The sequence below is a fragment of the Monodelphis domestica genome, chromosome 2 (genome assembly GCF_027887165.1).
Source record: "Monodelphis domestica isolate mMonDom1 chromosome 2, mMonDom1.pri, whole genome shotgun sequence".
In the NCBI taxonomy this organism is placed as follows: Eukaryota; Metazoa; Chordata; class Mammalia; order Didelphimorphia; family Didelphidae; genus Monodelphis; species Monodelphis domestica.
The window spans coordinates 60,812,094-60,827,274 of NC_077228.1; the positions used below are offsets into that span (position 1 = coordinate 60,812,094).

General features: G+C 37.2%; 1 protein-coding gene across 1 annotated transcript in view; it reads left to right on the forward strand.

Annotated features, from left to right (window-relative positions):
* Positions 1–2,342: 2,342 nt before the first annotated feature.
* Positions 2,343–15,181, forward strand: part of LOC100017133 (flavin-containing monooxygenase 5-like) — a 30,387-nt gene continuing 17,548 nt past the window's right edge. Inside the window, exons 1-2 of the mRNA XM_007480688.3 lie at positions 2,343–2,386; positions 11,334–11,486. Coding sequence (XP_007480750.1) covers positions 2,363–2,386; positions 11,334–11,486 — 177 coding nt within the window. The 5' untranslated portion in view covers positions 2,343–2,362. The remainder of the gene's footprint in view (positions 2,387–11,333; positions 11,487–15,181) is intronic.

Genomic DNA, 15,181 nt, shown 5'->3' on the forward strand with positions numbered 1-15,181 from the left:
GGGAGAGAGGTAGATAGACAGAGACAGACAGATAAATAGTTAATAATTCATATAATATACAAAGTGTTTTCCTAACAACAATGCCATAAGGCAGATGATGAGATGATGTACTCCAGGGTTCCATAGGATTCTTATTGTCTTTTCTCTCTACACTATTTCCCCTGATGATATCATAAGCTCCAGAAATTCTAATGTCATTTCTATGCTGATAATTTTCAGATCTATATATCCAGCCCTGATATCTCCTTTGAATTCCTCTCCTGTAATACCAATTGACTCTTGGACAATTGCCTGTAGGTAACAAACTCAAACAAAAATGTGATTCACTCTATTTGCCCTCAACCATTCTCTATCACTGGCAAGAATCACCACCTTTCCAGTAATTCAGATTTGCAAAATGGGTGTCATCCTCAACTCATCCCTCTCACACCCATAAATATAATCCATTAACAAATCTTTTCATTTCTACTTTCACTACATCTTTTATTTTTTCCAGTCACTTAATTATTTTTATTTTTAATTTTATTTAATTTCTTAATTTAGAGTATTTTTTCAGGATTACAAAAATCATGTTCTTTCTCTCCCCTCCCCCAACCCCCTCTAATAGCCAAGGCACAATTCCACTGGGTTTTACCTGTATAAATGTTATGGGATTTGGATGTGTACCCCTGGGGTTTGGGAAGGATACCTTTTGCAAGAATGCAAGACTCCAAAACTTAGCTTAAAAACAAAAAGAGAAATTTATTAATTTATAAATAAATAAATTAGTTGAGAATGGCCAGGAGGATAGCAAGATGGGACAGCAAGATGGGGAACAGTTCCTGGGAGGACAGCATGAGTGGAAAGGCTGTTCCCCATGAGGACAGCATGGATGGAAAAGCTGTCCCCCAAACGACATCAGTTCTGGGGATTTTATACTCTTTGCCACCAATGCTATGTCATGGTGTGGACATGACTTTAGAGTGTTAATCCCTCAGGCACTTGGTGGGGTGGGGTGGTCATCTGACTGGGGTCTGCCTGGAGGCATAAAGATTCATCTCTTTGTCCATCTTAATCTAGAGGACTATCAAAGAGGACAAACATCTCAGGACCCTAGGGGGGTCATTGGGTGTTTCTAAGTTCAGAGTCATGAGGATGCAAGGGCAAGGGAGTTTCCCTGATAATAGTTCACCCAGGTTTCTGGGGATACAGTGCCCATGTCATCTCCCCCCTCTCCTAATATGTAAGGGAAAAGGGACGATGGTCTCAGAATTCTGTAACTTCTTCAGAGCTGAAAATAGGCATAGAGTTGTCCCTTCCTAATGTTAGGAGAGAGAGGTATTGACTGTAGGCCATGTCCAGAGCATCAGGCTGGGATGGTTACTGAGGTTATGGTGGCATCTGGCATCTGGGTGGCTCCCATGACTGTTTTTACCCTAGAAGCAACTAGAGAGATGAATCAGAGAATTATATGTCCAGCTGTCTGGGTATGCATGCATAAAAGATCCAAAATTTAAGGAAAGAAATAGTTATGGTCAGGTGGTTAAGAGCTAAAGTAAAAGGGGTTAAGATAACAGGGAAGGAAAGGCTGTGGGCACAGGGTCTTAGAGACTTGTCCTCAGTGAATGCCTGGGTCCTAGGTAGCTGGGAACATGCTTGGAAATGTGAAGGATATGTCCAGCGACTGCTTCCCCTGATGGGCAGACAGGTCACAAGGGGAGAGTCAGCCCCTAAGATAGAACTGTAGAAACCAGGACTAGGGCAAACACTAGAACACCAGTAAGAAACAGAGAAAGTTAGCACAATAACAATTAATATTACACATTTGCATTTAGGTATCTTAGCCAACAGACTTCTTCAGAAATCATCTTCTGACAGGAAAAGAACCCTTTAGGAAATCAGATTCCTGAGTTGTTTGCAGAGTTGGTATGTGATGTTTCTGATAAAGAATATCCTTTTGCAAAGTATACATTAACCATAACATCTATAAACACTTGAGTAACAATATTTTACAGATGAATTTCTTTACCCCAGATTCTGGGGAAAATTCAGGAGAGCTTTGAGCTATCCCAAGCTCAAGATCCAAACTTCAATTAAGGCTGCAAATACAAGCCATCAATTAATAAGCTTCACCTACTTCTCAAAGTATGTTCTGTAACAAGTTTGAGAATGTTCAATTATTAACCTAATAGGTTGTTTGGGAAAATAGAAACTTTAATTTTCCAATTTGTATTATGTGCTGATTATGGGAATTTTGTCACAAAGGAAGAAGGCCCAGGAGGGAAAATATCTCCTCATGTCACAAAGGACACACTGAGTGGCTTTGTGTACCAAGCAAGGTTGTCATTGCCATTATTATTTCACTCAAGGATTAGCAGCCTAAATGGTCAGGAAAGTCCAGTCCAAGGTGAGTCTTGAGTTGTCTTCTCTAACCATCCTAGGACTTTCTCCTTAGAGCACTTTGTTGCCATTGGATCCCAGAAGCCTTTTGCCTTAGGAGACAAGTCTTACCCATTTCAGCTGAGAGAAATTCTGCTTATCAGTAGTCCAAAAACAAATTTCTATACTCTTAAACAAGCTTTTCTGACCATTTGCCCTCTCTAAGGATTCCTTAAAGCCTATGAGTCTACATTATAGCAATTATTCTTACATATATTGGCAATAATTAATTTATCACAATTTAGTCATAAAACCTGAACAGCAATGTTAAATTCATTAGCTCTACAGTAAATACAAATCAGGACTAGATCAAATCCTGACCTTAGGCCATCTGAAGGAACTAAAACAAGGTCAGTCAGGAATCTCTCTAAGGAATTTTCAGAGAAATTCCAGAATTATTTGTGATTTTACAAAACTACATACATCAATTCTAGAAATTATCCCTAAGTTAAAGATCCAATTATGAGAGCAGAACATCTATCTGTTCTCTCTCTCTCTCTCTCTCTCTCTCTCTCTCTCTCTCTCTCTCTCTCTCTCTCTCTCTCTCTCTCTCTCTCTCTCTCTCTCTCTCTCTCTCTCTCTCCCTTCAAAACCCTCTGCTTAAAAAGCAGAACACAACTTCCATTCTTCCAAACCCAACATTCCTTCTCCACCTTCTCTGACTTGCTTTTACCATCATAAGTCAAACAACCATTCCCTTGGCATCACTTCAATTGCTAATCAGTAACCAAAACAATTCTCATTTAAAGGATTACATCATTGAACCATCTTTAGCATAGGGCTCATCCATTATAAATTTCAGTTCATAGAACAAATTGGTAAACTGAGGTAACCACTGAGTATTGAACAAAATCTATGGTAGAGTCAGGTTTACAATGAGCTTTTGTTTACATCCAAACAATACTTAAAATACATATTTCAGCAGCAACTCACATAATATTTCAAAAAATTTTTCATAAAGCATTTAGTATTACAGGATCTATTTTAAATTTAGAGATCTAAAACCTTTTAAGGACCATAAACCTTAAAGCAAGCCTTTTGACAAGCAGGCTGATTATCTATTTTCAAGACCAAGAAGTTAAATGTAATAATAAAGTTAGTCCAACTTTAATACACTGGGATGAAAACCATTGAGATGAAAACCATTTGATAATTTTAAACAAAAACCCATTTTTGGCAAGTTTAAACACTTAAACCCATTTTTTCCCTTAAACTTCTTATGGTAGAAAGGTCCTTATCAGATGGAATGCAGTATTCTTGAGGCTATACTGCTAAAAACCTATTTTACAAAACTAATCTGTGACTTTTCTATACAAACAAATTTCACTATCTGACAAAATTAGAATTAGGATGTTATTTTCTAAACCCACATATATACATGATCACAATTTTGAAATAAAATACCAATAAATACCTCTAATAGACACATTTAAGCATTACTTCCTTCTGGCTAGCAGACAGGGAAAGGAGATTTATCAGATCTTCTTATCTCTCCCTGTTTACCTCAAAACAGAAGATAATTAATAGGTTGTTCTACAAGTTGAAAAAAACCTTAGTTCTAGAAGTGCAAGACATTTAAAAATCCCAATATAGGGCTTTCTCACCAGTTGTCTCTCTGTTCAGAATCAACCCTAGAGAAGGCAGATCTGATAAGTGAACTGATAACTTCCTGGTTTCCTTTTCCCCATCTCCACCTGGATTTCTCAGCTGGCCCTTGCCTTAAAATCCAAGTAAAGAGTAGAGTTTGGAGAACTGGGAGCCTAGTGAGGAAATAAATCTAAAAGGTAAGGGGCTTCTGTCCATAAAATATGTCCAATTGCCACCTGGTGTAAGAATTTAGGGTAACAAAAAGCCAATTTCCTCATTTTTTTTCCTTGATGTTGCTCAGCTATTTAACTTGAGAGAAAACAAACAAAAAATCCGACTGAATTTTCTCTCAGGCTGCTTAGACTTGATCTCTTCCCAACAGGAGAGGCCTGCAAGCATGCTTCTCCCTTTGTCTTAATTGGGTTGGCTAGTCCCTATCTGGCTTGACCTCAGGCTGAAAAAAATGGTATTACAATTTTAGGGTGCCATGGATAGGTCATGCTTCTTGCTTGCCAAGAATGTAACATGGCCAGTCAACATTACAAAAAGAAATTCGTTGCCTTTTCTTTAAGCTGTTTAGTGCCAATGTTTTTCCAATTTTTAAGTATACACCCCAAAGGGGAATCTTGGGGTACTCTCTGTCTCTGTCCCATTTAGATGCAGAATGGCCAATTCCACACCGGAGGGTCAACAACTGTGCCTCCACAGAGGTTGCCTGACCAAGAGCACTCAGTTTACTGAGGCAAGACTCCCCACACACCAGAACGTCTTCCAGTATCAGAAGGGGAGGCCAACAGATAGACCACAAACTCCAGTGGCCAGACTGATCTGGGGCCGATGGGAGAGAGAGCACAAAAGAGGTCCCACAAAGATATCACCCAAAAGATGGGGGTTTCAGGAGTCAAAGAAAAGGCTCCTTCCTACCTGAGAAGCTGTGTCCTCGTGGATGATCCGGGGTACAGGAGTAGCATTCAGGAGAGCCAAAAATGTTGGGCATCAAAATGTTATGGGGTTTGGATGTGCACCCCTGGGGTTTGGGAAGGATACCTTTTGCAAGAATGCAAGACTCCAAAACTTAGCTTAAAAACAAAAAGAGAAATTTATTAATTTAGAAAGTAATGTTGAGAATGACCAGGAGGATAGCAAAGTGGGACAGCAAGATGGGGAACAGTTCCTGGGAGGACAGCATGAGTGGAAAGGCTGTTCCCCATGAGGACAGCATGAATGGAAAAGCTGTCCCCCAAACTACATCAGTTCTGGGGATTTTATACTCTTTACCACCAATTCTATGTCATGGTGTGGACATGACTTTGGAGTGCTAATCCCTCAGGCACTTGGTGGGGTGGGGTGGTCATCTGACTGGGGTCTGCCTGGAGGCATAAAGATTCATCTCTTTGTCCATCTTAATCTAGAGGACTATCAAAGAGGACAAACATCTCAGGATCCTAGGGGGGTCATTGGGTGTTTCTAAGTTCAGAGTCATGAGGATGCAAGAGCAAGGGAGTTTCCTTGATAATCACCCAGGTTTCTGGGGTACAGTGCATAACAATCATTAATCCCCTTCTCTTCATTCATTCAGGGCCTCATCCCTTCTTGCTTGGATTAGTGCAATCAACTTCTAATTGGATTCCCTGTTTCAAAACCCTCCCCAATTCCAATCCATCTTCCACTCAACTGTATGCTCAAGGAACTTCAGTGGCCCCCTAAAATATCCCTAACATGTCCAGGATCAAATAAATGAAAGGCTTTGTCACTTGAAGCTCTCATAACTTGACCCCTCCTACTCTTTCAATCTTCCAGTCTTCCAGTCTTCCCCCATATCAGTATAAATTCTCTGATCCAGCTACAAAGGCCACCTTACAATTCTTCAGCCACCATACTTCCATCTCTGTTCCTTTATACTATCTCCTTGCCTGAAATATTGTCCTTGTTACCTCTGCTTTTGAGTTTCCCTAGTGTCTCTCAAGACAACTCAAAGCTGAACTTCAGAGAGCATTTTCTCCTTCCCCTCATCTGCTAGGGACTTCCTTTCAGATTACCTCAATCTATTATATAAATATAGTTATTTAAACATAAGTCTAATGAGAAGGAAACATCAAGCCACTCCAGTATCTTTGCCAAGAAAACCCCAAATGGGGTCACAAAGAGTCAGACTCAACTAAAAAATGATGAAAGGAAAGTAAAAATTCCTTCTTAAATTTTGACAATTAAATTTTCTGTAAGAATTATTTAAAGTTGATATTGTGGCAAAACTTACAAATATTTGCATCTGGATTAGCCCTAATAGTTGGGCTTTTTATTTCAACTATACATTTGCATCACTCTCACTAGTCTAGGCAGATTCCAACCAGCTGCAACAGCTGAAGCCAACTCTATTCAAAAAGCCAACCTTTTCCAGCCCAAGGCAAAACTGTCAACTGTGAAATAAGCAGAACCTAGGCAAAATTATTCTTCCTTAACTGTTCCTCCATCCCGCCCATTCTCATCCTCCAAAGTGACCCCAAATACATACTGCTTAGGATACTCTAACACTTAGTGGACTCTCTTTTTCCCCTCATAAAATACTTTGATATTCTCCATTTATACTAAGGTGTTAATGACTTAAAACCATTTAAAATATTTTTCTCTTAGAAGTATTTGCATTTTAACAGGTAGCCAATTTTAAAGTGAAAAAGAGGGAAGCCCTGAAGTGATATTCTAGGGAGGCTAGATTCCCCGATCCAACTCCCCCAGTATCGGAATAGGGAGTTGGGATGGGAAACCTGGATTTTTATACCCTACTTAAAATCATAAAATCCTAGAGTTTGAGTTCCAAGAATCCTTAGAGGTCATCTGTTCTAACAGTTGCGTGTTACAAATGAAGAAACAAAAGACAAAGGAGATTAAATGACTTTGCCAGGGTCACACAGGTAAGCATCACAGGCTTATAGCCAGTTTTTATATGACTTTAGAGACAGTAATTATACTGCCCACTTTATGTTGTGAGTCCCTATCCCTATCCCTATCACTTTGATACTCACAACCAACCAACCAGTAGACTCATTTATCTCTTAGAAAATATATTTACTCAAATGATATAGCAAGAAGAGTAGGTATAAAATGTATTGGGAGATACCTCTAGGATAGCCTTCCAAATCATGTCCTATAGATATCTACATACTTACCAGACTGAACTAGATGTAAAACTAAAAAATTGGTCTGACTTGAATCTCATTAAATGAAGTCATTTTTCTGAAAATCCATTCAAAATTGGTTTCTTTCTTTTATTATCATGTCTCTTCAGATAAAGCAACCTAACTCTTAAGGTAATTAACTTAAAAATTCAAATAATTCTGATTTACGACTGCTGTTATCTAAGTAATGGAGTGAAAGATAGATTTGGTGACTCATTTGTAATATCTGCATAATTTACCTTGACTACTCTAGTTTTATGACCTTAAGCAAGTCATTTGAACTCTATAAACCTTAGCTTTTTTGTGCTTAAAAATGAGGATGTAATACCTTACCCAATATTGCCCAATTTCCAGATATGTTGTTAAGAATATTCTCTGAACCTAAAAGCATTATATGAGCACAAGTTTTTATTGTGTTTGCATCTTTTCCAATAGCATTTAGATGGAAATGGACTTGGGAAAAATCACTCTACTGCTATTATTCCTTTATATTTCATTTTCTGTGTACCATTAAACAGGTGGATAAAATAATCACATTTTGTAAAATATTTGGATACAGTTCATCTTATATTAACTCACAAAAATATTTGCTACAATTGTTAATAGGATAGAATGGATGATAGTTACTTCATTCTGGTTCCATGGTTTTGATTTCTTCTACCAGTTTTTCATTCTATAATATTTAGTATGGTGATACTCATTAAAAACATCATGTTTAACTTTTTTATGGATCAGTTATTCTTGAAGCACTGCAAGCAATAGTTCTATCTATGACAATTATCTGGATTGGGGTCAATGTATTGGGTAAGATTTTTAGGATAGTTTGGGGTTGATATTTATAATACCGGGACTGATTGAAAGTTTATAAAAAGAAAATAAACTCATGAAGAATCCTTGCTACCTTGCTGTGTTTCATTTGTGCCATGGATCCTCTACTCTCATTCTATTAACTCATACTTGTATTGCAGATTGGTTCTACAAAGAGGCAAGCACTACCCCAGGTTCTAAGATGGGTGTTTCTCATCAGTCTCCACCACTGTGGTTCTCAGTAACCATCAGCCAGGAGACTTAATTGCTTCTTAGAAAAGATATTTACTCAAGCTACATAATGAGATAAGTAGTTATAAAACATTGATCCCAAACTTGGGGTGTTCTCTTCCATAACAACACCTAGAGTCCATGAAATGGCAATAGAAAATGGGCACAAATTTGAAGTACAAATGGAGATAATGTGTGTATATATATGGGCAACACATATTGTCAAGACAATTTACAACTCCAGAATTACAGGCACTTACTGTTATTCCTCTCTTCAGAGATTTCACCAAGTTCACTGTTGGGTAACCGGCTTTTGGTGTGTGATAGACAAATTGTTCTGCTGCCAAGCTAGACTAGATGCCCCATAAGGCATGGTGTCTCTGCTGGGTTAGGAGGATTACTTGGCTTCTGGCTTGGCATTATACTGGGTGAGGCATCTCTGCTAAGTAGGTCAATCTGCTGAACTCCCTAGGTTCATTTTTTTGATGGGCAGCTGCGGTAACCACCCACAGAGTTAACTGGATTCTACTATGCTTTTTCATAAAGCGCAGAAGACTTTGACTGAGGATTTGCTGAAGCTTCTCAGGCTGCTCCCTCAGAGACTAAACTAGGATGTGTCATCTCCCGAGCAAGAGATTAGAGATCAACAGTCTTCTAACCAATAATTATTCCTATTTCAAAGCTAAGATCCCTCTCTGAGAGACATACAGTTACATCTCCCTGTTTCCTTTTGGGTTTATGAAAAATGGAGTGGCTATGTATATCTCTATACATCAGTGTCATCTCACACCTATCAGGTTTGCTAAAATGATAAAGGGAAAAATGAAATATCTTGGAGGTGACATGGAAAATTAGAGACACCGATATACTGTTGGTAGAATTGTGAACTGGCCCAACCATTTTGGAGAGCAATTTGGAATTATGCCCAAAGAGTTATAAAACTGTGTATTTCCTTTGAGCCAGAAATGTCACTATTAGGTTTGTTTCCTAAGGAGAACAGGGGCAAAGGAAAAGAACCCATATATTCTAAAATGTGTATAGCAGTTCTTTTTGTGGTGGTAAGGAACTGGAAATTGAAGGGATACCCATCATTGGGGGAATGGCTAAACAAGTTGTGGCATATGGTTGTAATGGAATACTATGTAATGTAAGAAATAAACAGGCTAATTTTGGAAAAACTTAGAAAGGTCTAATGAAATTATGAATTGAGCCAAAAGAACAAATATTATTTGAAGAATTACTTGTATATACACTTACAGAGAAAGATATAAAAAATAGAAATAAGATATAGTTTTATATATGCATATATCTTTTGTCAAATGATGCCTTCTCAAATGGGGGAAGGAAAGGATTAAGGGAAAGAAGGAGGAAGTTAAGAGGACATTTTAATTCAACAAACAAATTAATATATTTTTAAAAGATGGGGGCAGTTACATGGCTCAGTGGATTGAAAGCCAGATCTAGAGATGGGAGGTCCTGGGTTCAAGTTTGACCTCAAACACTTCCTAGCTATGTGATCCTGGGCAAGTTACTTAACCCCCATTGCTTAGCCCTCACTACTCTTCTATCTTGGAACCAATACACAATATTGATTCTAAAATGGAAGGTAAGGATTTTAAAAATAAAAATAAAAAATAAAGATGGGGTGGGGGGGATAGGTAGCTAAATTCCAAGGTACTGAGGCTGTCTGTATTCTGGGGTAGAATTATTGTATCTGCTGGCCTTTACCTGCTCAGTTGAGATACTCAAAGCCTGTTTCCAATGGGTAATATACCTCATTTACACCAGAAGGGACTTTGTCATTACATTTGCTTGTTTCTTCCCCCTTGCAACTTGGCTGAAGTTTAAATGGAGCATACTCTTAATAAATTTTGCTGCCTACAGTGATATGTTGCACAATTTCTTCATTTCCTTGCATAATCCACATTAATCAATGAGGTAGGCCACCTTAGGTGTTACCTATCTATAATTTTCCAATATCCATGGGGAAGGAAGGAAGGAAGGAAGGAAGGAAGGAAGGAAGGAAGGAAGGAAGGAAGGAAGGAAGGAAGGAAGGAAGGAAGGAAGGAAGGAAGGAAGGAAGGAAGGAAGGAAGGAAGGAAGGAAGGAAAAGAAACCAAGAAAGGAAGAAAGATGGATGATGAATAGATAGATAGATAGATAGATAGATAGATAGATAGATAGATAGATGGATGGATAGATAGATGGATATATAGATACATAGATATATAGATACATATATACATACATAGATACATAGAAAGATACAGATATATGTAGATAGAAAGATGCATACATACATTCAAAGATTAGATAGATAGATAGATAGATAGATAGATAGATAGATAGATAGATAGATAGATAGATAGATAGATAGATAGATAGATAAGCAAGTGATGCTGGGAAAGTTTCACTACCTCAGGCAATTCTCTAGTTGCAAATCATTTTCCAATCTGTATCATTAGAGCAGTTCTTAACCTGGGGATTGTGCACAGATATCAGGGGTCCATAAACATATGTGGGAGAAAAGTTACATCTTTACTTTCTCCTAATCTCTAACTGAAATTTAGCATGTCCTGGGATTATTTTATTTTATTTTAATGTTTATTTACCTGGAATTCTTTTAAAACATAAATTTAAGAAGAAGCCCCTAGGTTTCCACAGACTGCCAAAAGAGATATGCCACATTCACTCACAGTTAAGAACTCTGGTTGTATGTTAGTCCTCCCTATTCCCCCATTCAACTTAATTCACACTACATGCCAGAATTCTCAGTTAAATTGTGCCCAGGATTTCTGGCCCCCATAGATTTGGAGATGGAACAGGCTCCCTAGCAATTTCCACAAGTTGAGGATCCCCCTCTTTTAGCTGGATAATTTAACAAAGTTGGAGGAAACATGTAGAATGCATAGGATTATGAGTTTGAAATGGAAAAATATGTTTGAAAGAGTTTAAGAATAATACATTTTTTCAGTTGTCCCAACTGTCAAGAGGAAAAAACCGGGGGGAAAGGAAATTTCTAATTTAATAGAGTGTCAATCAGCCAGGCTTGTAGTATTCCTGAACATCTAGCTTCTGTTTTAAAACGTCATTGGTGCTCTCAACTCTTTCTTCCAGCTAGTCAGGGAAGAGATCATGGCCAAGAAGAGGATTGCTGTGATTGGAGCTGGAGTCTGTGGCCTAGGGGCTATCAAGTGCTGCTTGGATGAAGACCTGGAGCCCACTTGCTTTGAAAGGAATGATGATATTGGAGGACTCTGGAAATTCCAAGTGAGCTTGATTTCTCAAGATTTTTAAAGTTGTTTCCATTTTGCACAAGGGAGAAAAACTCTATTTCCTGCAGGGTTTAGGTTTTGATTTGTCAGGCTAGTGAGGTGTAGTGGAAAGAGAATTCAACTTGGATTGAAAGGACCTGGGATAAAGTCCCACCTCTCCAACTAGGTATCTAAATAACCTTAAATGGGCTGCTTCATCTCTCTTTTTGTGGGTTTCCTAATCTTCAAGACAAAGAATTTGAACTAGATGTCTTCTAAGATCCATTCAAGAATGAAATCTATTACTCTACAATCTTTAGAAAGTTATTTGTTTCCTCAAAGTCTTTAGTCCACAGTCAGGTCGGCTACCATAAGCAGTGATTGAAACAACCAGGTTTTTCCTAGGCATGGGCCAGAGTTTACAATGTCAGAGCTATACTTCAAAGTCCATAGAGGAGGAAACATAATCAAGATTAAAGTGATCAGAGGTCATTAATGAGGATAAAAACAAAACAAAATTGTATGTCACACCACCAAAGAGTGCTGGATTTGGAATCAGAAGACCATAGGTTCAAAATTTAGGCTTTGCTACTCTCTAAGGCTCAGTTCTCTCTAAAGTGTGAAAGCATCTAGATTTCACAGGCTCACCTGGAATTCTTCCAATAAGAGATTTGGTTTAACCTTGAATTAAAAAATGAGTTTTATTGGTTTAAAAAAAATTACCTTTTTTGCTGTCTTCGGTCCTCCAATCTTTGCCCATCTTTGCTCTTGTATTCTTGCTGTTCTTCCAACCTATGGAAATTTAGACAAGTCAATCTCCCTGGGCCTTAGTTTCTTAATCTCCAAAAGAAAGGGGTCAGACTGGTTGACTACTGAGATCTCTTGCAGTTCTAAATCTATGAAAGTATAAAGACCAATGAGAAGAGCCAGAACCAAAGAGACCCTAAAGTCTAGGGTTCTTAATCTATCTTGTTGCATAGACCCCTTTGGTGGTCTGGTAAATTCTATGGCTCTCTTCTTAGAATAATATTTTAATGCATAAAATGAACCACATAGGTTTACAAAGGAAACCAATTGTATTGAAATATAATTATAAAAAAAATTTAAATTCACAAGCTTCATGGTTCATACTGAAAAGAACTAAAGTAGAGATGTAAATTTAAGGTCAACAAAAAGAGCCAAGGACCCATATCTGGAGATTTTACTGGAATTAAAAAAAAAAAGAATAGATTTTGCAATTCAGCCTTAAAATGAGTTGCTCATTCTGGACCTCGAGGTCCCATTCTGGATTTTATTTGCTCATTCTTTGCAAATGCAGTATTCATAGAGCAATGTGGAAGGGCCTGGATAAGTGAAGAAAAGGGTAGCATGAAAAAAAACCTAGGCACATGTTTCCACCCAATTATATTTTTTAAGAATGAAAAATACAATTTCTGACAACCAAAATAACTATTAACTAATATAACTAAAAACACATTTATAATGATGATGGAAACTTGGGGAAATAATTTAATCAGTCTAAAATCTAATAATTAAATTAATTTATTATTATAAAGTATTTATTGTTAATTTGTTATTTTAAATAATTTTAATCTACTGCTATTCATTACTTATCTTGGATAATTATTTCCCTCTGACTGCACTCTCCAAAGTATGAAAGCATCTGGATTTTAAAGGGTATCTGGACTTCTGATAAGAAATTTGATATAGCCTTGAATAAAAACAAAAAGTTTCATTGAAATAACTTTTTTCCATCCTTCAGTACACCAATATTTGTGTGGTCTTACCCAAATATTTTTCTCCTCAGAAAGGGCTAACAGCTTTATCTTATTGGTATATTTGCTATTCTTCCAATATTAATAAGCTTACACTGAACTATAGGACAAACAATAGAAAATCTTCCAACCACAACATCATTTAAGAGATCTTCCTTTTCTGAGGATTAATTAGTGTGAGTGTGAAATCCCTAAACCCCTTTTATCATTATAATAGCATTAACTTTATGATAATAACACAAATAATATAATTAGCTTTATATGAATTATAAACAATAACTAAGAAAAATAGTTTAAAGGTGGTATCAAATCTTGCTGACAAGCATTCTGACCTTAATCCTGTAACCCTAAAGTGTCAACCAAGCTCACCACACCCTGTTGCGAAGTCATCACAAAAAGGAGGTAGAGGCCCACTCTCAGGTGCAAATGTCATTCATCTAACTGCTGACACCTAAATGTCAGTAGACATAAACATTAGATCCTAATTCTTTACTAAAAAGGTTTTGGAAAGATCAATAATAATAATAAATATGCAGTTACCACGCGATTATTTTTTTTGCACTTTCCAACTTATTCAGCACTTGCATGATCTGTCCATGTGAAAAATTTTGTATTCATTTTGTCTTATGACAATGTCATAAGATTGCTGTATATAAAAAAGGGCTATCTCCTGAAGCTCAGGGTCTTTGGTCTTGGCATTGACTAGAGTCTAGCTTTCTTGTGAAATTGGCCACCTCTCAATAAACCTATTATTAGCTCAGAGACCTTTTTATTGATGTTTATAGTTAACTCTGGCCGTGTTTCCCTTATTTGGTGTTTCTACTAATAAATTTTCACCACATTAGGCTATATTTCAGAAACTGTTAAGTTCCTGGCAGGTTTTCTTTTTTTTTTTTTACTCTTGACCACACTCTCCTTTGAGCTTTAGTGGAATTAATTCTGTTTCAATCCTGGACTTGAATGATCCTTGAAACACTTGACTTCTCCACACTAACAGCCCCTACAGTATCTCTAATTGCTAATGAAATGTGTATGTTAAGAGCTATAACTTTTCCTTACTTCCCTAATGAAATATCCATTTAAAAATACATAATAAAAAAAACACAAGAAGAACAAAAAAACTTGTGTAGTACATGAAATCCATCACTCCACTAACAGATAATTAATAAAAGTGGGAATGGAGAGAAACCAGCTCAATTCATCTTAATCTAGGTAAGACCATGTGTTCTTAGTCAACCTAATATCAGTAGAATCACTTGCATATGTATACTGCTACTGACCAATTAGTGACAGCTAGGTGGTAAAATGGATAGAGTGCCAGGCCTGGAGTCAGGAAGATTCATCTTCTCAAGTTCAAATCCAGCCTCAGACTCTTCCCAGCTGTGTGACTGGGGCAACTCACTTAATTAGTGTGCCTCATTAATTAATTAATTATTTGTCTCAGTTTCTCATCTGTAAATTGAGAAGGAAATGGCAAGCCACTCTAGTACCTTTCCCAAAAAAATCCCAAATGGTATCATAAAGAGTCAGATACAATTGAACAGCAATGGAAAACCATACCAAAATTGTTATTTGTCCTAACTATAATTCTTTCTATATAGTTTAATTCCCTTATTTTTCAAGATTTCTTGTCCTTTTCTACATAGCCTGAAGTTCTAAGGATGGATTCCTTGGTGTTGGGTGTAAAAGTTAAAATTAAATCTCAATAATAATATTATATTTTAAGAGATTTATTAATGATCATTAGAAATCAAGGAATAAAGAAGATACAAAATAAAAACCATGTGCCCATGGCTGGTTAGCCATTTTTTAGTCAACTCCACTCACCACCATCAATGCTGATTCTACATCAGAGAGAGGGAGTCTCCAAAGTGCACGCCATTTATCCCCTGTCTACAGGAATGGCAGGAAGTCGATGGGCTCTTGGTATATGTAG